The following is a 24,956-nucleotide window of genomic DNA, read 5'->3' on the forward strand; positions in this document are numbered from 1 at the left end:
CCTACTATATATATATATATATATATATATATATATATATATATATATATATATATATATATATATATATATATATATATATATATATATATATATATATATAAATAATATTTTGCCTTCTCTAACACAGTATTAACAGAAAACAAAATCTCAAAAGAATTAAAACTAGAATTAAATTGCATTAGTTCACTTGAAGCTGAATTGCCCAGCTGATAAAATGACACGTTACTGATCTGGCTCTGCCATTCTTTTGCCCTTTATTTAACTGAACTGCAATATTTGAACCGATGTAAAAAATCGCTCAACTCTGTAGTGTGTGTCCTGGATGTTATGAGTGCGCCATTTATGGCAGGAAATTGTGTTTTATAGATGCATAGAATTTGACTTGTCATTTAGCCTTTGATTTATTTACAGATGAATTGAGAAAAATGCAAGAGCAAATGAAGAAGTTGCAAGAAAAGCTTCAGCAGACTGGTATTGCCCAGTCACCAAGCTCTGTATTACAAGGGAAAATGCAAAACAACAAAATTAAGGCATCAGGTAAGATGTATTTATTATGGCAAGGTTCTTGAACCTTCAATCTGGAATCTCTTGTGGCTTATTTGTAAAGCTTCTGGTAAAATCTTTATTTACCCCGCATTTTAACTTTTCTTTCATCCTATAGTTTTCTCCTAAACTACTTCTAATGCTATTGCTGCTGCTAAATGGAAATGATGGCGCATGATAGTTTTTTATGTTTGTTTTTTTTTTTTGTTGTTTTTTTTTGTTATAACAGTAGTCATAATGGCTTTTGATTTTTTTTTTTTCCCACTTATGGACTAATCGAGGTCACACTGCCTTGTTTAGGCTGGTTTCACATTAGCGCTTTTTAAGCGCACGCACGGCCGGGGGTAGCTCCGCCCCCGAGCCGGCTCTCTGCCCGGCGTGCCCGCCCCTTGCTTGTAGCGCCGCCTCCTAGCGCACAGCGGCACCTGCGATCGGCGCATCCTATCTTTAGCATAGGGTGCGCAGATCGTGCGCAGGCCGTGCGGTAGTTGCGCTTTGACCTGCGCTGCGCACTTTTGACGGTGCGCCGTGCGCGCCAAAATCGAACTTTTCGGATTTTGCCGCGCACGGCGCACCGTCAAAAGTGCGCAGCGCAGGTCAAAGCGCAACTAGCGCACGGCCTGCGCACGATCTGCGCACCCTATGCTAAAGATAGGGTGCGCCGATCGCAGGCGCCGCTGTGCGCTAGGAGGCAGCGCTACAAGCAAGGGGCGGGCACGCCGGGCAGAGAGCCGGCTCGGGGGCGGAGCTACCCCCGGCCGTGCGTGCGCTTAAAAAGCGCTAATGTGAAACCAGCCTTAGCCATTAGGTAACCCTTTAAAAAAATGCCTTGCACAGTGCTTCAAATGGATATGATTTAGACAATCTTTTTCTTTTTTTTAAAGCAGCAAAACCACAATGCAGTCCTTTAAAAGAAAGGAACATCCCACTTTTGCGTGAATCCATTGACTTTGCTGCTCAGCTGGGAAGCTCACAGACATCTAATAGAAAAATCCAAGCAGCTCCCAAAAGAAAATTGGCTATGTCGGGTAAATGCAAAAAAAAAAACTGAGAACATTATCATATCAGTTTAATATATAGTTCTTTAAAGCTACTGTAATTTATCCACAATCTTAGGCCACATTCACAACAGTGAGTATTTGGTGGGTTTGAGGTTGCAGATTTTCTGCAACATTTCTGTTTCTATTAGCTAAATTAGGTCACTAAGTTTGAGAGCATTTTTTTTTTTTTACTTGTATTTTTATCACTGTTTATTCCCTTTTTGTCATGTTTTTATATTAAGATGTTAAGCTGCTTTGTTTTATCATGCTTTTGGTATTTGGCTTTCACCAAACTTTGATAGTCATCTGTGGATTACATGCGTTTTTTAGTGAGTTTCTTCAAAGTGAAAGCATTAAGAAAGCATGTGCGTCTTTTACCTGTGCATTTTCAGTATGTAATGCAACTTTATAGGGAATATCCGTGCACAAGACTCAGATCAGCTTATCCTCAAGAGAAATTAAGATGTTGCATATTTCAGAACCACACGACAGGTCACTTTATGCAGCATTAATTTAAAAAAAAAAATAAAGCACATTATGCTTTTAAATTGCATCCGCTTTGATAGAACTATAAGATAATGCACAAAGAACTCACTAAAATCTCATTGTGGTAATTTAAAGGGAACCTGTCCCCTTGTTTTTAGCTATTAAACTGGTCCCAGTGTGCTGTTTGTGAATCATTGTGCATCACTTACATGTTTTTGTCAAATCAAAGAAAATCTTAAAGAATTGGGTTTAGAAAAACACTTTATAGCGTTAGGGGAGTCCCTCAGAAACCTTTTCTTTCATTCATAGGGATGGTGACTTTATCTTTTTCAGTCACGGATCATTCATTGTACTTTTGAAATTATGCACACCCGCAGGATTACACTTGATTGCCGTTACCTGCCATAAGTCACGGCAACCACATATCAAATCCCACACGTGTGTGTGCACTGCCCATCCGCTTCCCAAGCAAGCGCACGGACTCTGGGTATACAGACCCTGCTTCCTCTCAGATGTGTTGGAGTGCAGAGTGGAGGTGGACACAGTGACACGCATAGTGTGCGCACTCGCATGTGATATAGACGGACTCAAAGCGGCTGCGGCGCATGTGCGCTTCTGACATGAAGCTGGGTCTGTACACCCAAAGTCAGTGCGCATACCCTGGGTGAAAATGGGCAGTGCGCATGTGCGGGATTTGATAGATGGTTGCCATGATGTCAGGCCAGTCACGGCAATCAAATGCAAACCTGCAGGCGTGCATAGTTTCAAAACCACACTGATCTGTAATTGAAAAGACAGTCACCACCTCTATGACTGAGAGAAGATTCCCTCACATTCCTTTTCTAACGCTATAAAGTGTTTTATGAACTTAATGCTTGGAAATTTTATTTGACAAAAACATGTTAGTGATACACATTGCTTCACCCAGCAGCACATTGGTACCAGTTTAATAGCTAAAAACGAGGTGACAGGTTCCCTTTAAGTTTAGATGTTAGTCTCTTTAAAATATTGAACTGCAATCGTCATCATGTGCAGCACGGTGGCTCAGTGTTTAGCACTCTTGCTTTTCAGCAATGGGGTCCTGGGTTCATATGCCACCAAGGACAAAATCTCCAAGGGTTTTATGGTTCTCCCCATGTTTGCAACCCAACGCCAAGAGTCTCCATTACTTGCGAGTCGCTACCACTAATTTCAAAACAGAAAACATGGCAAAAATAAAAAAAACACCACAACATGAGAGGGTAGACTCACCAAAACCTTGACTAATGCACTAGCAGGATGCAGCAGACCCCTACTGATAAAGGCTGGAGCAGCACAGGTGCATTCCACTGATGAGAACAAACAGCCACTCACCCAAATAATGGAGGGGCTGGCTGCCTAGTGGAAAAATGCACAAAAATAAGGCTTGCATAAGACATAAGTCAAACAGATAAGTGTGATGCAAAGTGTCTGAACAGCCTATTGATCACGCCCTTAGTATTAGCAGGCGGTCTATTCAGCACGATATATATGCATCACACAGTGGGTTTCCTCTGGGTACTTCGGTTTACTCCCACACTGCAAACTCATACTAATAATGAATATAGATTGTAATCCCCACTGAGGACATCTTCTGATTTTGTCAACTTCCTGTACAAAAATTACTTTTGTCATTCTTTTGCAGAAAATAAAAGTCCACCTCTTACACAAGCATCCAGTTTTCTATCCCAGTCAGGAAAATCTTGTAAGCCAAGCCCAGTCTCTGCATCACCAGTGATCTCCAGTGGATCTCCTCTCATCCCACAAGTGTGTGTTGAGAGGTTCTCTGGTCTACGGCTCAGGTAACACCTTTTTTGTTTTTCTTGGGAATCCATGTGTAACTTCATATTAGCATGGTAATTCTATTGCCTTACACGGGCGGCTTTAGTTTGAATGTGAAGAAAAAGTATAAGGGAATGACTTCTCCACTTACAGTGATGAACTCTGCTCTAGATTGGATGAATTCACTTTATTCTTTTCTTTAAATTAAAGAAAATCCAGAGTTTCATCCTCTGAAATGGAAAGGAAAATGGATGGAAGGAAGCTGATCCGACTGTTTCAGCTGAAGAACAAAATTGCTACAGAAAAGCTAGAGGATCAAGATTGGGTGACCTTTGGTGTAATTGTAAAGAAGATGACTCCACAAAGTTCTAATAACGTAAATATTAGTTTGCAAAGACTGTGATGGAGAGTCTGTTTGAATTTTTTAGTTTTAGGGTACAATAATATACCCTGTGTTGGTATGGTACATAATATTTATCATAAACTTGTGTTACTTCTAGGGCAAAACTTTCAGTATTTGGAGGCTGAATGACTTGAAAAATTTGGATGCATGCGTGTCTTTATTTTTGTTTGGTGATGTACACAAAGAACACTGGAAAACAGAACAAGGAACTGTTATTGGTATCCTGAATGCTAATCCAATGAAGCCAAAAGAGGGATCAGATGATGTGAGTTACTATTTTCCCTACATCCTCATTTTCTGTGGACTGCTTGATTTTTAGAGTGGAATTTTTGCCATGTCAAGACCTTGGATAGCATCACATAGATCAAATGAATTTAATATTGGTAACCGAGTGCTAAAGTGAAATAAACAGGAATATTTTTTAAAGATATTAATGCGTCCTGGTGGGTGTTCTGGAGTAAGATGTGCCTCATTCATTAAAAGGCACACCTCACTCAAGTGCATATCATCATTGGAGTAAGATTTTCTACGTAAAGTATGCCACAACTTTTGATGAATTTATTGAGCAGGCTTCACCATGCCTTTTGGCTCCACTTACTTTGACTGAGCTTGCCAGAACTGAAAATGTCAAGTCGCTTTTTTTTTTTCATGCAGCTTTTTGTTGCGCAAACATTTTGTGACATTTTACCCAAGTATTCTGGCAAAAACATTTTGATAAATCCGCCCTTTGTCCTGTAGATGAAAGTGTGAATGTTTCATTCGCTGGACCCATCCACAGATTTCAAGATCCATGGATGTCTGCATGAGCCCTTAGCATGTTTTTTAGTAAAATTTTATTCCACCACTGGAAAGCTTGAACTCCTGCTTTTGGAAATTTTAAGTACCCAGGACTGTTTGTTTGTTATGACCAAGGAACAGTTTTGCCCGTGCTCATGTTGTACTGTTTGTTTCTCTATCGCCTTATTGGGGCACACAGGAACCATGGGGTGTATGCTGCTGCCACTAGGAGGCTGACACTGCAGAAGAAAAGTTAGCTCCTCCTCCGCAGTGTACACCCCACCTACAGGAAGTAGGATGTTCAGTTTAGCTTAGTGTCAGTAGGAGGTGGACACGGGTCTTTCATAAGACACATATCTACCACAGTGTGCATTGTTTATTTTTAGGTTTTCCAGAGGGATACAGAGTGAATAGTCACATCTGTAGTCCCACAAAGAGACTGAGTACGGCGTGTACTACCACCCCGTATCCTCATAGCTCTCCACACGGGACCAAGAGCCCCCTAACACGGATGTGTGTCAGGCGATCCAGAATGGTCCTGGTGCCCCATCTCCCACCCACTCGCCCACCAGAGCCTGTCGGTTTGGAGGAGACGAGGACGTCCTAAGAAAATTCACGGACGTCTTTACTTCACTGGACAAAAAGGTACCTCTCTTTCCTCAGGTTTCTTCAAACAAAAAGAGTGAGGAATCACGGCTCCTTCACTCCCTGTGGCAGTTAGGTACAAGGCCTCCATGCTGGCTTTCCCCCTCCTCTCCCTGCGCCTTTCTTTACTAAGGGCTTCTGCCCTCCCGGCTGCACTTAACTTATTTATCTCTGCAGCCGGGCTTCATGCAGGGATCCATGTCGGGAGCGGTCGCCGCAGCGGTGGCTCCGCACCGCCCCACGTTCCCCGGTGGCCACCACAGTTACTCCAGGCCCCGGCTTCAATTTGGGCCTTGTTCGGCGTCGCGGCCACGCCCCCGCCTTCATCCTTGGGCGGGCTTTTTTCCTGCCTGTTTCGGTCCCACCCACCACACTCTCCCTCTGTCCTGCGTCCCTGAGGCGGCGCACGGCCCCGCCCACTCCCCCTAGCGTCTACTGTTATAAAAAAAAATGTGCCATCTTCGGCCTTCTAACAGTGCGGTTGGTTCCGCCTATTCTCCCTTACTCGGCCCCTCAGTGAAAGCGCGCGCTTTTCTGCACTGCTCCTCTCAGGCTGCCTCCATTTTTCTCAGTCCCCCAACCTTCCGGCAAAAGAGGCGATCGTTGTCTTCCAGCGTGAGACCCGGTTAGTTCCTTCACCGGGCAGGTACAGCCTTTCCTGCCCATCTCCGCTCGGCCTAAACAGGTACAGTGCAGAGCATATTCCACTTATAGTAAAATGAAGCTGGGCCTCACTATCCGCAGGCCAGTGATGGCGCATTGAATCCATCTTTCCTATGGAAACTGATGGGAATTGTGCTATAGCGATGCAGTCTCTCATGTAAACAGTGCAGCCATTAGTGTAAGTACCCCTAGCCGTACTATCATTAATAGTAATATAGCCGGGCAGTCACTAGCGTAATGGTGCTCTGGAAACGTGTGTTCACCGACGTAACAGTGATCCAGAGCCGTACAGTCGCTAATGTAATTGTTCCTGGGCGTCGTGTAGTCACTGGGGTAATGGTGATCTACAGCCGGTAGTTCTCTAGAGCCGTGCAGCCCTAGGCAATCGTAACCCAGTGCCACCGGCCATTCTAGGCTGAGCGTGACCGCATTCGTCAGATGCGACCGATAACCAGCTTGAGCGTGGGCTGAGACCCGAATGGGAGACCAGCCTGCGCTCGCAGGTTTGGGGTCATGCACAAAATTCACTGGCGTAATGGTAATCTTCTGCCGCTCAGTCTCTAGTGGAATAGTACGTCCAGTATCATAGCACACAAAAGCCATGCAGTCGATGGTGTATTAGTTACCCCTTGCGGCTGTCTTCTGTGTCACGATCCACTCTACGTCCGCCCACGTACATTGGACATGTTCAAACTTGCCATATGGCGTCTGCCTGGTAGAAGTTTCACTTGCATGTCTTTCCTCGGAGATCTGACTTTGTCTCATGGCTGTTGTGGTTTCTGCTATCGCAGATCCGTACCTTGATTCTCAGGGGAGCAGGACTCAACCATTGCTTCACACATAATGATTCGGGAGCCTCGGCATAGCAAATGCTTCCGTATCTCCTGCTCGCAAGCAATCCGGACGCTGGCATCACACTGCTCTAAGCAGAATGATGAGCTGTTTCTGTCCCTTCACTTCTGCAGTGTTTGGGACGGATCTCCAGCTGGATAAGAAGTCAAATCTGTGTGACCCGGCAATTTTCTGCGGTGGCTCAGTGGATAAAGAAGCTGACCACAACTCGCAGATCCAGTAGTTGGAACCCTGTCGCACAACCGAGAGTAGAGTTTAGTCTCCCTCTGATTCCAGGCCTACTGTTCTACTGTCAAAAGAATTGACTGGTCAGAATATGCTTTAATACAGACTGCGTGGTACGGCTTACCACACGTGAGGCCATTATTCTATCCCAGGCCCAGGCCACAACACAGAAGCCGTTTTTCTGCCTAATGTCGTCAGGTACCTAGGCCTAGACCGCAACACAGAGCGGCTGTCTCCTATATCCTTCTCTGGGTTCTCTCCACGCTGATTTGTTCACAGGTTACTTAGAGCCGTTGGCAGCTATGCTGTATCCGCTATCCAGGCTTCAGACGCAACACATACCAGGTATAGTGGTTGAAATGGCCGTATTACTGTGGAGACGTGTCCGAGGTTGACTGCTCCAATGGTACTGGTGTTCAGTACCGTATTCAGGTGAGTCACACGCCCTCGTATTCAAGTTCCTCGCGTCCTATTGCAGCAGTATTCTATCCTTATCGAGCATTTGGATAGTCCTCTACCAGACATAGTTAGTCAATACACGCCATCTTTCCGGTAATTCATCCGTACCCAAGGTCGAGTGATTATACCGGTCCGGCTCTTCTGTCCCATTGGCAGATGAGTCAGGAGCGTCCTCTCTCACGTTCCTCAGGGTCCTTTGCAGCGTCTGCCTAGCTCCCGTATAATCACCACTCTAGATGAGGTGGACGGCATTTATTACCTCCAGTGGGCGGCAGCTGTGCTTTCAAGCCTCTTTCATGTGAGTCTAGGACATCTTTCAGGTGCTTATTTCATAGTCAATAACATCTGTGGTCTATTAGCAGTTAAACGTCAAAAGCTACCAGGTCCAAACGGAGGGGATCTCTGTACCACAGGGCAGATCTCAGTAGCAACATATCTGTAGACTCCACCTTTCAGGTAGGTCAGATACTCTCGTGTCAGGTACGGATGGTCGAGGTTTACTGTAGCATGATTTGGACCCTAGGGGTGAGTTACTCCACAAGAGTTTTGTCCCACCTTCGGTCCAGTTACAGTACCGTCTGCAGTCTAGCTTTACTGCCCGGTGTGTTACACCTATCATTAAGGTTTGGCTAATAGTAGTTTATAGGTTCTAGTATGTCCCAAGGGCCTTCGAGCTACCACATTACCTAAGCTCCTTATTTGTCGGAACTTACCTATGCTTTCTTACAGACACCGGATAAAGCCTCCAGCGGATCACAGATGTGACTTTTGGCCGTGACTGGGGCAAGTATCTCACCTCAGACAGGAGTGGAATCTCACTCTGCGCAAGTATCGACCAGGGTAGAAAGCTGCTCCAGTCTTGGATCTAAGGATGAGTATGGTGATAACATGTTTCTTATTTCAGCCGGAATTGTATTTTTTTTTTTTCTCTGTGTTCTTCGGGCGCGTGTTGTCTTAGACATAGGCACGCGGTTCTACACACTGTAATCCACTCCCTACGCCGGAGGGTCCAGGATGGATTCGGCCGTTTACATCGTCATAAGAATTGTCCTTCCTTTCATCAGCCTAGTTGTCTTTCTGGGGTCTATTTGGGCTACCTAGAGCCAACTTTCTTTGCAGTTGCCATACTTCATGTTTTGCCATGGACTTTCCTGGCTCGACTGTTCATTGTTATAAGTCTAGCTAGGCTAACTTTTTCTATATTTGCCCTCATCCCTGTATGTGGGGTTTATCTTCCCCGTTGATCTCAGTCTGAAGGGGCATCCAGTGGTTTTCACTCTACCTGCTTAATCGAGCGATCAGTTGTCTCTTCATAGCCAACCGGTGCCTACATTGCAGCGATGAGATCCAGATTATCCCCTGGTTACATTCAGTATGTTTTCAGTGTTCGGTTCTTTAACAGGTTCTCAGGGCCTGCTTTCAGAGCTTGTCATATTCTCATGGAACAGACTTCAGCCGTTCCCAAATAAGGAGGCACCTCAGTGTATCTTTTTCTCCTGAGCACTTCACAAATTAGACTACTTCTGCAACTACGAACCCTCGGGTTCCAAGTTCTCTGCTATGGCCTTTCTTCGCCCAGACGTTCTCCTCTCAGGGATACCGTCGTCGAATTCACACAGTAGTTAGCAGGATCAACCTTCAAAGCACCCGCCGCTGTAGCGTGTCCTGCCTTAGCTTCCTCTAGTGTGGCGAAGTTCTATGGACGCGCGGCCTAGTTTGCTCAGAGAATTCTTTCTGGAGACCGGTCGGTAGATTTGACCGTTCCTACTGTCCAAAAAAATTTTCCTTGCAGGGAGACAGTTTTTCGCCTAATTGTTCCCATCTAAGGGTCCAGTTGGCTTTTCTGTTCATGAGTGAAATTATGCCCATCTAGGTCCCTCACCAATTTTCCGTTCCTTCCGTGTAGCTCCAATAGACTAAATTATTAAAGAGATCACCGGAAGGACCAGCTCTCCCCTTTCTCAGCCTCGTCGTTTCTTCGGTGCCTCTTCCTCTGCATGACGTTTGGCGATCTAGGATTGAGCCCATCCTTGTTTTTCAGGAAGGAAATTTCTACGTTCAACATTTACCTTCTGTGAATCGCAGGATTTTTCCTTATTCAATGAAGTTCTTATCCAGTTCCTGATTCTTCAAGGCTTTGGCGATGTCCGCTTTTGCACGAACGGGTTCATATCCCCATTTTAGTTGGTATGTTTCTCTTTCAGACTCTCAACCACTCCTGGGGTCTTACAGAGTCTGTAACAGCTGTGGTGCACTTCCTGTGGATCAAGTGTACACTCTTCCTTTTCTTTCATCCGCCTCGGACTTTCCCTTCATAACGCCCTCTCATCAGGCTACTTGGCCACAGCAACAGTACTTCTCAAGCTCAGGCTTGAAGTGTAGAGTTCCTCGGGCCTTCAGGTTAGACTTCTGTTCGAGGAAACTGGTCGGCATTAGTAGGGTTGCCGGCTCAGGAAGGACTGCGTTCTTTTCAGTACGACGCACTCTGCCCGGGCAGTGTGTGTCCTCCTGACGGTACTCTTGGGGTCTTCGTCGGGCACCTTTGCAGTGCCTTGATATGTTCCCCACAGGTCCATAAGATTTTAAAAGCCCATGCCTAGCTTTGGCAAGTACCGATCGGGGTAAAAAAGACCTCGCAGGTGACCTTGCAGGTGACTTCCTCGTCCGGATGGAGTTATTTGCTGTTCCCTCCCCTTGGGGACTGCTTTGGGACATCCCATGGTTCCTGTGTCCCCCAATAAGGCGACAGAGAAAACAGGATTTTTAGTTGCTTACCGTAAAATCTGTTTCTCTGAGCCTTTATTGGGGGACACAGCACCCTCCCAAGTTGAACAGCTCGGTTTACTGTATAATATTGTTACAGTGTGGATTTGTGTATCTGTGGTTTTTATATCGTTACAGATTGCTTCTCCTACTGCTTTCTCACGAACTGAACATCCTACTTCCTGTCGGTGGGGTGTACACTGCGGAGTAGGAGCTAACTTTTTTTCTGCATAGTGGCAGCAGCATACACCCCATGGTTCCTGTGTCCCCCAATGAAGGCTCAGAGAAACAGATTTTACGGTAAGCAACTAAAAATCCTGTTTTTTGGTTTTGTGCTAGTAGTGTATTCAATATCATTAATATTCTTTCCCTCTTTTTGCAGGTGTGCCTGTCTGTTGATAATGCACAGAAGATTCTCCTAATGGGAGAAGCAATGGATTTGGGAACATGTAAAGCTAAGAAGAAAAATGGAGATTCATGCACACAAATGGTTAACTTGGTTAGTGATCGAATATTTTTTTTTTTTTTTTTTAATGTGGAATTGGCTTTATTGTTTAGTAATCTGGGGCTAGTTTGAAAGATTCAGTACTTAATTTCTTTAGCGTTCTTTGCTGCCTATCTCTCTGTTATACTGATGGCCCCTCAACGTCCAAAATAGACTCATTGTGACATTGCAGTGTGAATTGTACAATTTTTCTACCCAACTTCATTATTATACTCGGTATTTGTTGGATCTCCTAAATTAGTGATATTGAGAACTGTGAGTCTATGGTGTTTTAAAGCGTTAATCCACTTGAAGTAAGTGGTTTATTAGAATGGGACTAAGATGCTGCAGATGTGAGCACTGCTGGGGTAGCCTTTTAACTGTCAGGTGCTGGATAATATGTTTACATGGAAGTATCTGTTGTGGCATAGATTGTTCTAGAAATATTAGTAGAAATATTAGAAGAAATATTGGGACTAATAATAAAGCAAGATATTAAAAAGAAATTTGTTTAATCTGCTCACAGTATATGAGAAATTCTGTAGTCTAGTAGATGCGTTACAAGGGTAAACTCTAGGCCAGTTTCTCATAGAACAGAAGCAATACCAACTGCTGCTTCAAAAATAAAAACGGATGAATTTTTTAAAACCCTGTGCTATATATAGAAATGTACCTCTCTTGTATAAAGATGATACTGTAGCAGAAATATTGTCCTGTGGCATCAATGTACTGCTTGAAAGAGTTATGATATTTGGCAACCTCCTGTCACCTGGGCACTTTATTTTTTTTTTTTTTCTTTGCTGTGACAGGGGAGTTTCCTCAAATTGGATATCTCATGAAATGGTTTTTCATGTGTTTGTATGTGTATATGTAGTATGCAAGCATAAAAAAATATATTTTTGTCTGCTAAGAATGGCTGTCCTGGTAATATAAAACCTTTATTAATTGTGACACAGCACATATTGTAATAGACAACTTTTGCATTCCACAATGTATCAAACATGTGAGCAAGTTTAAGACAAGAATTGCAAAACATATTGTTGCTGCTGTTCCACATCTTGTACAAATAACAGTCCTTGTTGTCAGGTGTTTCATGCTATTTGCTTGAGAAACATCACAGCGATACATCATTGCTAATTTTATATGGTATTGAAAGGATTAATTGTCCTACATGAGGAGGGTCTAGCAAAACTACTCCTATCTCTTCAAGCTTATTGGATTCTATTCCTTTTTACCCATTTTCCAAAAGGTCCTTGTAAAAATCTAAATAGTGTATCACTTTCATTTACTTATCATTACTTATCATTTAGGCTGGTTTCACATTTGCGTTTTTTTGCGCTGGAAAAAAACGCATACCTGCGCATGCGTTTTTTCCCCTATATTTAACATGGGTGCGCATACCTGCGCGCTGGCATGCGCACGTATGCGATGTTCATGCGCTGCGTTTTTTTGGGGTGTGCGTTTGTATTTTCCAGACGCAGCATGTTGCATTTTTTGGCCCTGCAAAAAAGCGCATGCGCACGTATGCGCACGTTTTGCGCTAAAAATGGCCATTATAGCCTATGGATGCGCATACGTGCGCATTGGCATGCTTATGTATGCGTTTTTTTGCACATGCGTTTTTTTTTTTAACATTAGTTTAGACAATGGAATTTAGGGGTTTGGGTTAGAGTTAGGGTTAGTTAAGGGGTTTAGGGTTAGGGTCAGGGTTAGGGTTAGGATCAGGGTATGGTTTGGTTTAGGGTTAGGGTCAGGGTCAGGGTTAGGGTTAGGATCAGGGTATGGTTTGGTTAAGGGTTAGGGTCAGGGTTAGGGTTAGGATCAGGGTATGGTTTGGTTAAGGGTTAGGGTCAGGGTTAGGGTCAGGGTTAGGGTATGGTTTGGTTAAGGGTTAGGGTATGGTTTGGTTAAGGGTTAGGGTCAGGGTTAGGGTATGGTTTGGTTAAGGGTTAGGGTCAGGGTTAGGGTTAGGGTATGGTTTGGTTAAGGGTTAGGGTCAGGGTTAGGGTATGGTTTGGTTAAGGGTTAGGGTCAGGGTTAGGGTCAGGGTTAGGGTTTGGTTTGGTTAAGGGTTAGGGTATGGTTTGGTTAAGGGTTTGGGTTAGGGTCAGGGTTAGGGTATGGTTTGGTTAAGGGTTAGGGTTAGTAAAGTCATGGTTTGGGTTAGTGTGAGGGGCCACCTAATGTTTGGAAAAAACGCAAACGCGGTAAAAACGCTTACAAACGCATAAAAACGCTGCGTTTTTTTCATGCATGCTCATAAAAATGCTTGAAAAAAATGCAGCAGTTGTATGCTTTTGTATGCGTTTTTTCAATGCGTTTTTTTGCGGGAAAAACGCGCTGCAAAAAAATGCAAGTGTGAAACTAGCCTTATTGCTGTGTTTTGTACTAAGGTTCTTTGTTGGAGGAGGGAGTGTTTTTGTATCTCCAGCCATTTCTGCGGTAACCATATTTAGGACATCATCATGATTAAGAGCCCCATTTAATGTTCAAAATACACAGAGCAGGTGTCTTTTGATGAAATTAATTGTTATGCTCAGCCCATTATTGTTTGTTTTGTTTTTTTGTTTTTTTTTTAATAAAGCTCGCTGATATATGCAAAGCACAGTGGTAGCTACTAGTGATGAGCAAGTATATTCGTTACTTGAGATTTCCCGAGCATGCTCGGGTGATCTGAGTATTTGGATGTGCTCGGAGATTTAGTTTCTGTCACCGTAGCTACATGATGTGCGGGTGCTAGCCAGCCTGACTACATGTGGGGTTGCCTGTTTGTTGGGAAATCCCCACATGTATTAAGGCTGGCTAGCAGTAGCAAGTCATGCAACTGCGGCGACAGAAACTAAATGTCCGAGCACATCCAAATACTCGGATATCACCCGAGCATTCTCTGGAAATCTCAAGTAATGAGTATACTTGCTCATCACTGGTAACTACTGCGCTATATAAATACGTAAAATAATTAAGTGACTAATGTATTTGTTTTTGTTTTAAAAAGAACGATTGTGAATACTGTCAGTACCATGTACAAGCCCAATACAAAAAGGTGAGCGCTAAACGAGCAGATCTGCAATCCAGTTATTCTGGTCATGTTCCAAAGAAGATGGCAAGGAGAGGAAGTGGCCTGAAAGAGAGACTGTGCCAGGATGGGTTCCACTATGGAGGTGTATCATCTATGGCATATGCTGCTTCTATGTGAGTATTACTTTTTAGTTTTTCATCAGCATCTCCTATTTCCAAAACAAAGTGACCTCTATGTCTAGTAAAGCAGGTAACAAGGGGTAGGTGGCTGCTCTACATGAGAAGTGTATTAACCCCTTAACGACCGCCGATACGCCTTTTAACGGCGGTAATTAAGGGTACTAAAACCACAGCGCCGTTAATTCACGGCGCTGTGATTTAAGTGAATAACGCCCCCCAGTGTATGATTTTCTCCGGGGTCTCGGCTGCCAGGGGTAGCCGAGACCCCAGAGAACATGAATCGGTCGGTTTTTACCGACCCCCGCTTTTGCGATCGCCGTTATTAACCCTATAACGGCGACCGCAAAAAAAAAAAAGCCGCGATTTTACATTTAATTTCTCTCTCCTCTGATGTGATCGCACATCAGAGGAGAGAGAAATAGGGTCCCCGATCCCCCTCCGGTACCTCTCCATGGCCCTCCGTCCCCTCCCGGTGGTCCCACGTCCCGCCGGCATCCTCCGATGGGCGCCGCCATCTTGAAAATGGCGGGTGCATGCGCAGTGCGCCCGCCGGTAATCTGCCAGCTCCGGCTGGCAGATTCCATTCATTATTTTGATCACTATGATAAACGATCATAGTGATCAAAATAAAAAAAATAGTACATAACCCCCACGTTTATCACTTATATAGGCCCTTATATAGGCCAATATAATGAAATAAAGAAAATATATATTTTTTTTCAGTTTTCCGTTAGGGTTAGGGTTGGGTTAGGGCTAGGGTTAGGGCTAGGGCTAGGGTTAGGGCTAGGGTTAGGGCTAGGGCTAGGGTTAGGGCTAGGGTTAGGGCTAGGGTTAGGGCTAGGGTTAGGGCTAGGGTTAGGGCTAGGGTTAGGGCTAGGGTTAGGCTAGGTTTGGGCTATGGTTAGGGCTCGGGTCACGGCTAGGGTTAGGGCGAACTAGAATTAGGGTTAGAATTAGGATTAGGGTTGGGATCAGGGTTAGGGTTGGGATTAGGGTTAGGGGTGTGTTGGGGTTAGGGTTGGAGCAAGAATTGAGGGGTTTCCACTATTTGCCAACTTATCGTCAGGTAAGTGCCCTACGATCTCTCCAGGCCCCACATCATAACCAGCTGCCTGCCAGCCAGCGTACCTCTGCAGAGAAATCCTGAACTAGACTTCCAGATTTGAATCTCCCGCCTCTTCTCCTCTGCATGCCGCGCGCCGACCTCAGCCGCGCGTCTCCCTTCCAGTGAGAGGGGACAGATCAATGAGCATAGGGGGAGTCGTCGCTCTCAGCGCAGTGTCACACCGGCGTTTATATCGCCCCCCCCCCCCGGAGTGGCTTCATCGGTTCGGGCAGTGCGGGGCTGCGGCGTCCGGAGTCCGGGTCAGTTTCACTTTCGTTCGGGCGCCTCAGCGCGCCCCTCCTCTGTTCTAAGCGTGCTTTCCTGCGCGCCCTTTTCTGCCCCATCACAGGGCTCCTTTCACTTTATTACTCCAGCCTCCTCCGCCTTTCTCCAATCGCGGCACGGCTGCAAAGCTCCGCCCCTCCTTCCTTAGGTGTTTCCTGGTTCTTCATCTCTTCCTGCGCTACTTGGGGGACACTTCAGCATTCGGCTGCTCATCTGAATCTGGGTAGGCTCTACACTGTGGCGCTAATTAGCTCCCTCCTGCAGTTTTTCTCACGACCTATTGCGGTCTCTCAACGCATTTTTACTTATGCCCAATCCTTCAAGGGATCTCTGCTTCAGGCCCACCGCTACTCATTATGCCTGTGCGCGCTGTAAAAAGAAGTGGGCTTCGGGTCGCCCGTTCCCCTTTTGCCCATCCTGCAGTCCTTCCGCTATGTCTGCATCCCAGGAGCACGCAGAGCCCCGGGCCGAGGACGTTCAACCTCCCCCGGAGTGGGCCATTGTAATGTCTGTCAGTCTCTGACTTGACTAAGGTTTCCCAGTCGCTGGTCCAGGTCTTAGAACGACTTCCACAGCTGTCTACTGCCACCTGCGTGCCGACCGCCTCTCAGGGTGAGTTGTCCGCTCCTGACCGCGACCTTCCAAGAGACAGACAAAGCAGGAGCTCTAGGAAGCGGGCTCTGTCTACCTCGTCCTCTAGCTCGCAGGGTCCCTCGGAGCCCGTCAGATTGCATTCTCCTTCCTCCGATGGCGACTCCAGGTCTAGCGATGACTCTCAATCGGAATCGAGTTCAGAGGCAGACAATGTTTCTAAAACGCGGGACATGGTCGATAGTCTCATTTCGGCTATCTTTCAAACCCTTAAAATTAAGCAGGACAAGGCTCCCCCTCAGGAATGCTCTGTACTCCTTAAACGAGCAAGACCTCCGTCTCGGACCTTTCCCAACCACAATGATTTCGATACTACCTTGGCCAAACATTGGGAGCGCCCTGAGCAACGTTTCTCAGGCCGCAAGTACTTGGACGTGCTCTACCCTTTTGAGGCAGACCTGCTCACAAAATGGGCCAAGGCTCCTGAGGTGGATCCCCCGGTTTCCCAGATAGCCTCCAAAACGGTGCTATCCTTACCTGATGGGGCATCGCTTAAAGACCCTACGGACAGGCAGATCGAATCTCTGGCTAAGTCAGTTTTTGAGGCATCCGGCGCCTCTCTGTCCTATTTTCGCATCAGCCTGGGTAGCGAAAGTCATATCCGCTTGGGCAAAAATCCTTCGCAGGGGCATATTGGCAACAGCTCCTCAGGACGAATTGGCAGATCTTGCAGATCAGATTAACCATGCGGGTAAATACCTTTTTGCCGCCTCCTTGGATGCAGCCGTGTGCGTGGCCAGGGCAAATAGCAACATAGTAGCTATACGCCGAGTTCTTTGGCTAAAGTCATGGAATGCGGATACCACTTCAAAAAAGTCCCTTACTAATCTGCCATTCCACGGTTCTAGACTCTTTGGAGCCAAGCTGGACCACCTAATCTCCGATGCCACTGGTGGTAAAAGCACCTCTCTTCCCCAGTCTCGCCCACGACGTTTCCTTAATAGAAGGGGTTTTCGCCCGTTTAGACCCTTTCGTCCCTTCTCGTCCACGGACAGATCTAGCCAGCAGGATCGCTCATCGGCCACTAGAGAGCGAGATCAGAAAAAGCCATCCTACAAACCAGCTCCCCGCTGGAGATCTAGAGGACAATATTCCAGGGCTTCAGGCGCCAGTTCCGGCAGGTTTTCTTCCAAGTGACGGGTCACCCCCACCTGGAAGTTCTTCCAGGGTGGGAGGCAGACTTTCCTTTTTCGTGGATGCTTGGCTGTCTGTTGTCGACGACGCTTGGGTCAGAGAAATCGTCGCATCCGGCTACAAGATCGAATTTGTTTCTCCCCCGAACAGACGTTTTTTCCGGTCTCGGCCTCCGCGACAGCGGTCCCAGTCTCTGGGGTTTCTCCAGGCCATTGCCTCCCTTCTTTCCGCCGGGGTGATTGTTCCCGTTCCCTCAAACGAACGGTTTTCCGGGTTTTACTCGAATCTCTTCGTAGTCCCGAAGAAAGACGGCTCCCTTCGTCCAATTCTGGACCTCAAGTTGCTCAATCGCCACGTGAAGATTCTTCATTTCAAAATGGAGTCTCTTCGGTCGGTGATTGCCTCCATGAGCCCGGGGAATTCCTCTGCTCTGTGGACATTCGGGACGCCTATCTGCACATTCCGGTTTGTGTGCAACATCAGAAGTATCTTCGTTTTGCGGTTCAGGGAGACCACTATCAGTTCACGGCTCTTCCTTTCGGCCTAGCTTCAGCGCCCCGTGTTTTCACGAAGGTGATGGCGACCGTCATGGCCATCCTTCGCTCCAGAGGGATTCTCATCATTCCTTATCTGGACGATCTTTTAATCAAAGGCTCGTCTCGTCAGGACTGCCTCCAGAGTCTTCAGATCACTCTGGACACTCTCGGCCGCCTCGGTTGGCTAGTCAACAGGGAGAAGTCCATTCTGATCCCCACTCAGCGTCTGACCTTTCTGGGCATGGAATTCGACACGGAGTTAGCCCGAGTGTTTCTTCCGAGGGAAAAGATTGCGGCTCTTTCCAAGGGCATCAGAATTCTCAAGAGGCCAACTCCCATTCCCATTCGGTCCTGCATGAAGGTTCTGGGCAAAATGGTGGCTTCCATGGAAGCAGTGCCCTTTGCGCAGTTTCATCTTCGCCCCCTCCAGCTGTCTCTGCTTTCAGCCTGGAACAAGACCACGATGTCCTTGGACCGTCCTATTCGGCTCCCTCTCAGAGTGAGGCAATCTCTCACTTGGTGGTTACTGCCGGCGTCAGTTCTCCAAGGGAGGTCCTTCCTTCCTCCCCGGTGGCAAGTCATCACCACCAATGCCAGTCTTCTGGGATGGGGAGCCGTGTTCCATCAGAAAGCGGCCCAAGGACGCTGGAACCCACAAGAGACTCTCCTCTCAATCAATCTTCTGGAGATCAGAGCAATCTTCCTGGCCCTTCTTCACTGGCAGCCTCTCCTCTCCGGCAAGCCGGTCCGTATTCAGTCGGACAACGCCACGGCCGTGGCGTACATAAACCATCAGGGGGGCACGCGCAGCAAGCAGGTTATGTCGGAAGTGGCCAAGATATTCCGCTGGGCAGAACGTTACGTTCCGGCAATCTCCGCCGTTCATATTCCAGGGGTGGAAAATTGGGCAGCCGACTTTGAGTCGTCAGGGCCTGGCGTCCGGCGAATGGTCCCTGCATCCCGCAGTCTTCGATCAGATATACCCTCGTTGGGGCACCCCGGATGTCGATCTCATGGCATCTCGGATGAACCACAAAGTGCCGCAGTTCGTAGCCAGGTCCAGGGACCCTCTAGCCATCGCGTGCGACGCTCTGGTGATTCCGTGGTCCCAGTTTCAACTTCCTTATCTGTTCCCGCCTCTGGCCTTGATCCCACGAGTGGTCAAAAAGATAAAATCGGAAGGCGTACCAGTGATTCTTGTCGCTCCAGATTGGCCAAGACGTCCTTGGTACGCGGAACTGGTCAACATGCTCGCGGACGTTCCCTGGAGGTTTCCAGTCCATCCAGACCTTCTCTCGCAAGGCCCCCTTTACCACGAGAATTCTCAGTCTCTGAGTTTGACGGCATGGCTGTTGAGACCGCAGTCTTGAAGGAATCAGGTCTGTCCGGTCAGGTTATTCAAACTATGATCAGAGCCAGGAAACCAGCCTCTTCCCGCATTTACCACAGGTACTGGAAGGCTTTTTTCCGTTGGTGCGATGATAAAAAAGTCTTCCCAATGTCCTTCTCCATCCCATCTATCCTTTGGTTTCTTCAGTCTGGTTTAGAAGCGGGTCTGTTCCTCAGTACGCTCAAGGGCCAGGTTTCCGCTCTCTCTATCCTCTTCCAAAGAGAGTTGGCTTCTCTACCACAGGTCAAGACCTTTCTCCAAGGGGTCTCCCATGTGGCTCCTCCTCATCATTCGCCGATAGACCCGTGGGATCTCAATCTCGTCCTTAGCGCTCTCCAGAAGGCGCCGTTCGAGCCTATCCAGGACATTCCTTTGTCCCTTCTCTCGTGGAAGGTCACCTTTTTGATTGCCATTACATCCATCAGAAGAGTTTCTGAATTGGCGGCCTTGTCTTGTCGTTCCCCTTACCTGATTCTCCATCAGGATAAGGTCGTCCTCAGGCCCGTTCCTTCTTTTCTTCCAAAGGTGGTTTCCTCTTTCCATATCAATGAGGATATCATTCTTCCATCCTTTTGTCCGGCTCCCTCTCATCCGCTTGAGAAGTCTCCACAAACTGGACGTAGTTAGAGCCCTGCTTGTCTATCTCGCCAGGACCTCTTCTTTTTGTCAGTCTGATTCCCTGCTGGTCATCTCTGAAGGTCGCCAGAAAGGACTTCCGGCATCCAAATCCACGATCGCTCGTTTGATTCGTTCTACCGTTCTGGAAGCGTACCGACTTCAGGAAACACGGCCCCCTCCGGGGGGTAAGAGCTCACTCCACCCGGGCTGTGGCGGCCTCGTGGGCTGTTCGTCACCAGGCTTCGGCCATGCAAACTTGCAAGGCCGCAACCTGGTCATCCTTGCACACATTTGCGAGGTTTTACAGGGTTCATACCCAGGCCTCGTCTGATGCAGTTGTTGGTAGGAAGGTTCTGCAGGCGGCGGTGGCTCACCGGCCGACCTAAGCCTTTTTCCGATTCTTTCGTTCCTTTTTGCTGTTCCCACCCTTGGGACTGCTTTGGAACGTCCCATGGTAATCTGTGTCCCCCAATAAGGCGATAAAGAAAGATGGATTTTTGGTTCTTACCGTAAAATCTCTTTCTTGGAGCCTTCATTGGGGGACACAGCACCCTCCCTGTTTAAGTTGTACCGTGTTGGGTCCTAGAGTCCCTTGTTGGGTTGGTACATATGTTAGTTTTCTCGTTGCTTCTCCTGCTTTTTCACCAACTGAGGTGCTTGGTGCCTGTCGGTGGGTGTATACTGCCGGGGAGGAGCTAATTTTCTTGTTTTGCATAGTGTCAGCCTCCTAGCAGCAGCAGCATACACACATGGTAATCTGTGTCCCCCAATGTAGGCTCCAAGAAAGAGATTTTACGGTAAGAACCAAAAATCCATCTTTTGTGGAAATAAAAAAATACTTTTTATTTTCACGGCTCTGCGTTTATAAACTTTTGTGAAGCGCTTGGGGGTTCAAAGTGCTCACCACACATCTAGATAAGTTCCTTAGGGGGTCTAATTTCCAAAATGGGGTCACTTGTGGGGGTTTCCACTGTTTAGGCCCATCAGGGGCTCTGCAAGCGCAACATGATGCCCGCAGACCATTCCATCAAAGTCTGCATTCCAAAATGGCACTCCTTCCCTTCCGAGCTCTCCCATGCGCCCAAACAGTGGTTCCCCCCCACATATGGGGTATCGGCATACTCAGGACAAATCGCATAACAACTGTGCGGGTATGATTTCTCCTGTTACCCTTGTAAAAATAAAAATTTGGGGGCGAAAAGATCATTTTTGTGGAAAAAAAATGGATTTTTTATTTTCACGGCTCTACGTTATAAACTTCTGTGAAGCACTTGAAGGTTCAAAGTGCTCACCACACATCTGGATAAGTTCCTTAATGGGTCTAGTTTCCAAAATGGGGTCACTTGTTGGAGGTTTCCACTGTTTAGGCACATTAAGGGGTATCCGAACGCAACATGGCATCCGATCTCAATTCCAGCCAATTCTGCGTTGAAAAAGTCAAACGGCGCTCCATCCCTTGCGAGCTCTGCCGTGTGCTGAAAAAGTGGTTTACCCCCACATATAGGGTATCTGCGTATTCAGGAGAAATTGTACAACAAATTTTGTGGTTGATTTTCTCTTTTAACACTTGTAAAAATAAAAAAAATTGGTTCTGAAGTAAATTTTTTGCCAAAAAAAAAGTTAAATGTTAATTTTTTCCTTCCACATTGCTTTAGTTCCTGTGAAGCACTTAAAGGGTTAATAAACTTCTTGAATGTGGTTTTGAGCACCTTGAGGGGTCTAGTGTTTAGAATGGTGCCACTTTTGGGTATTTTCTGTCATGTACACCCCTCAAAATGACTTTAAATATGATGTGGTCCCTAAAAAAAAAAAATGGTTTTGTAAATTTTGTTGTAAAAATGAGAAATCGCTGGTCAACTTTTAACCCTTATAACTTCCTAACAAAAAAAAATTTTGCTTCCAATTTTGCTGATGTAAAGTAGACATGTGGGAAATGTTATTTATTAAGAAATTTGTGTGACACATCTCTCTGATTTGAGGGCATAAAAATTTAAAGTTTTAAAATTTCAAAATTTTCGCCATATTTCCGTTTTTTTCATAAATAAACACAAGACTTATCGAAGAAATTTTACCACTAACATGAAGTACAATATGTCACGAAAAAACAATCTTAGAATCAGCGGGATCCATTAAAGCGTTCCAGAGTTATAACCTCATAAAGGGACAGTGGTCAGAATTGTAAAAATTGGCCTGGTCATTAAGCTGCAAACTGGCTCTGTCGCTAAGGGGTTAAATACTCAAATCTAAATATTTTTCTATTTACTGGCTAACACGTTGCAAAGATGTACATCTGTCCTGTATTAAATAACTGCAGTATTTTCTATAGTTTACACCTATAGATTTGACGTGTTTGAGAGAAATCTTGATGCAGTAATTTCTATATGAATGCAGTTTATGGAATTAGTTGTTGCTTATCCTTTATATATAACTCTACCTGCAAATGTTTTACAGTGCAGCAGCTTCAGCACCAAAGAAATCTGTGCAGACAACACTGTCCAATATGGTGGTGAGAGGAGCAGATGCCATTGCGCTGGAAGCAAGAAAGAAAATGGGTACGCAAACATTGTTTGGGTTTTGATGATATGACCCCTCAAAACATTTTATAGTAATATTGGCATCATTCTCTAATTTGCAGCTGCTGCTAGAAAAAGCAGTATGCAGTGTTCAGAGGAGTTTAAAGAGCTGTTATCTGCACCAACTCCGGGGGCGCTTAATTTAAAGAAACATCTCTCTGGCCTAAGTGCACAAGGTAGGGTCATTCAAACAATCTTATTTTTCACACTATAGGTTTTGTTTGTTTTTAACCCCTTAACGACCAGAGGTATTTTTGGGTTTGCATTTTCATTTTTTGCTCCCCTTCGTCCCAGAGCCATAACTTGTTTTTTGGTCAAAATGGCCATGTGAGGGCTTGTTTTTAGCAGGAAGAGTTGCACTTTTGAACAACGCCATTGGCTTTACCATGTCGTGTACCTGAAAAAGGGGGGGAAAAAAAAAACAAATGGGGTGAAATTGCAAAAAACGAAATGCAATCCCACACTTTTTTTTTTTTTTTTTTTTTTTATAACTAGGTTCACTAAATGCTAGACCTGACCTGCCATTATGGTTCTCCAGGTCATTGCGAGTTCATAGACCCCAAACATGTCTAGGTTCTTTTTTATCTTAAGTAGTGACAAAAAATTACAAACTTTGTTAAAAAAAAATGTACCATTTTCCGATGCCCATAGTGTCTCCAGTTTTCGTGATCTCGGGTTGGGTGTAGGCTTATTTCTTTATCGCCTTATTGGGGGACACAGATTACCATGGGTGTATGCTGCTGCTAGGAGGCTGACACTATGCAAAACAAGAAAATTAGCTCCTCCCCGGCAGTATACACCCACCGACAGGCACCAAGCACCTCAGTTTGTGTCTGTAGGAGGCGGACCGGGATCTCCCCAGATCCGCTCTTATTAATATCCCCTTTTTTCTTTTAGGTTTCCAGTCGAACCTTTTAATCTTTTTGCTTTATTTTTCAGGTTTTCCGTCAGGAAACAGGGTGTAGCTTCACCCTGATTTCCCATATCAGGCGGCTGAGCGAGCAGTGTGGTGTCATCCACATCGCACCTCTCAGTTCCGCAGGCAGGACCTTGGCCCTATCACCTCCCGGTGCTAGGGGCTGTGGACCGGTGGCTAGTCCTTGCCAATTACCCTCCTCACCCCTCTCTCTGGACAGGGCTGAGAGGAAGACGGCGGTCGCAGGTGGTCTACGCCGTCTTCTGCAAGATGTGGGCATAGAGGAGCTTCTCCAGTGGCTTTCACCGTGGGCCCCTGTGACAGCCTCTTCAGGGACATCAGGTAAGTGCCCTATGATCCCTCCAGGCCCCACATCATAACCAGCTGCCTGCCAGCCAGCGTACCTCTGCAGAGAAATCCTGAACTAGACTTCCAGATTTGAATCTCCCGCCTCTTCTCCTCTGCATGCCGCGCGCCGACCTCAGCCGCGCGTCTCCCTTCCGGTGAGAGGGGACAGATCAATGAGCATAGGGGGAGTCGTCGCTCTCAGCGCAGTGTCACACTGGCGTTTATATCGCCCCCCCCCCCCGGAGTGGCTTCATCGGTTCGGGCAGTGCGGGGCTGCGGCGTCCGGAGTCCGGGTCAGTTTCGCTTTCACCTTCGTTCGGGCGCCTCAGCGCGCCCCTCCTCTGTTCTAAGCGCGCTTTCCTGCGCGCCCTTTTCTGCCCCATTACAGGGCTCCTTTCACTTTATTACTCCAGCCTCCTCCGCCTTTCTCCAATAGCGGCACGGCTGCAAAGCTCCGCCCCTCCTCCCTTAGGTGTTTCCTGGTTCTTTGTCTCTTCCTGCGCTACTTGGGGGACACTTCAGCATTCGGCTGCTCATCTGAATCTGGGTAGGCTCTACACTGTGGCGCTAATTAACTCCCTCCTGCAGTTTTTCTCATGACCTATTGCGGTCTCTCAACGCATTTTTACTTATGCCCAATCCTTCAAGGGATCTCTGCTTCAGGCCCACCGCTACGCATTACGCCTGTGCGCGCTGTAAAAAGAAGTGGGCTTCGGGTCGCCCGTTCCCCTTTTGCCCATCCTGCAGTCCTTCCGCTATGTCTGCATCCCAGGAGCACGCAGAGCCCCGGGCCGAGGACGCTCAACCTCCCCCGGAGTGGGCCATTGTAATGTCTGTCAGTCTCTGACTTGACTAAGGTTTCCCAGACGCTGGTCCAGGTCTTAGAACGACTTCCACAGCAGTCTACTGCCACCTGCGTGCCGACCGCCTCTCAGGGTGAGTTGTCCGCTCCTGACCGCGACCTTCCAAGAGACAGACAAAGCAGGAGCTCTAGGAAGCGGGCTCTGTCTACCTCGTCCTCTAGCTCGCAGGGTCCCTCGGAGCCCGTCAGATTGCATT

The 24,956-nt window shown here is 46.6% G+C and overlaps 1 protein-coding gene across 5 annotated transcripts in view; it reads left to right on the forward strand.

Annotated features, from left to right (window-relative positions):
* MCM10 (minichromosome maintenance 10 replication initiation factor) overlaps nucleotides 1-24,956 on the forward strand; it is a 118,437-nt gene that overhangs the window by 37,827 nt on the left and 55,654 nt on the right. For 4 of the 5 annotated variants that reach the window (XM_073551260.1, XM_073551259.1, XM_073551261.1 and 1 more), the window contains 9 exons: nucleotides 415-540; nucleotides 1,431-1,574; nucleotides 3,736-3,892; nucleotides 4,083-4,248; nucleotides 4,373-4,540; nucleotides 11,042-11,158; nucleotides 14,139-14,335; nucleotides 22,512-22,612; nucleotides 22,696-22,809. In XM_073551260.1, coding sequence (XP_073407361.1) covers nucleotides 415-540; nucleotides 1,431-1,574; nucleotides 3,736-3,892; nucleotides 4,083-4,248; nucleotides 4,373-4,540; nucleotides 11,042-11,158; nucleotides 14,139-14,335; nucleotides 22,512-22,612; nucleotides 22,696-22,809 — 1,290 coding nt within the window. The remainder of the gene's footprint in view (nucleotides 1-414; nucleotides 541-1,430; nucleotides 1,575-3,735; nucleotides 3,893-4,082; nucleotides 4,249-4,372; nucleotides 4,541-11,041; nucleotides 11,159-14,138; nucleotides 14,336-22,511; nucleotides 22,613-22,695; nucleotides 22,810-24,956) is intronic. The other variant, XM_073551258.1, reaches the window with a different exon arrangement.

This window comes from Dendrobates tinctorius, unplaced genomic scaffold, assembly GCF_039654945.1.
Source record: "Dendrobates tinctorius isolate UK_male_01 unplaced genomic scaffold, ASM3965494v1 ptg000174l, whole genome shotgun sequence".
In the NCBI taxonomy this organism is placed as follows: Eukaryota; Metazoa; Chordata; class Amphibia; order Anura; family Dendrobatidae; genus Dendrobates; species Dendrobates tinctorius.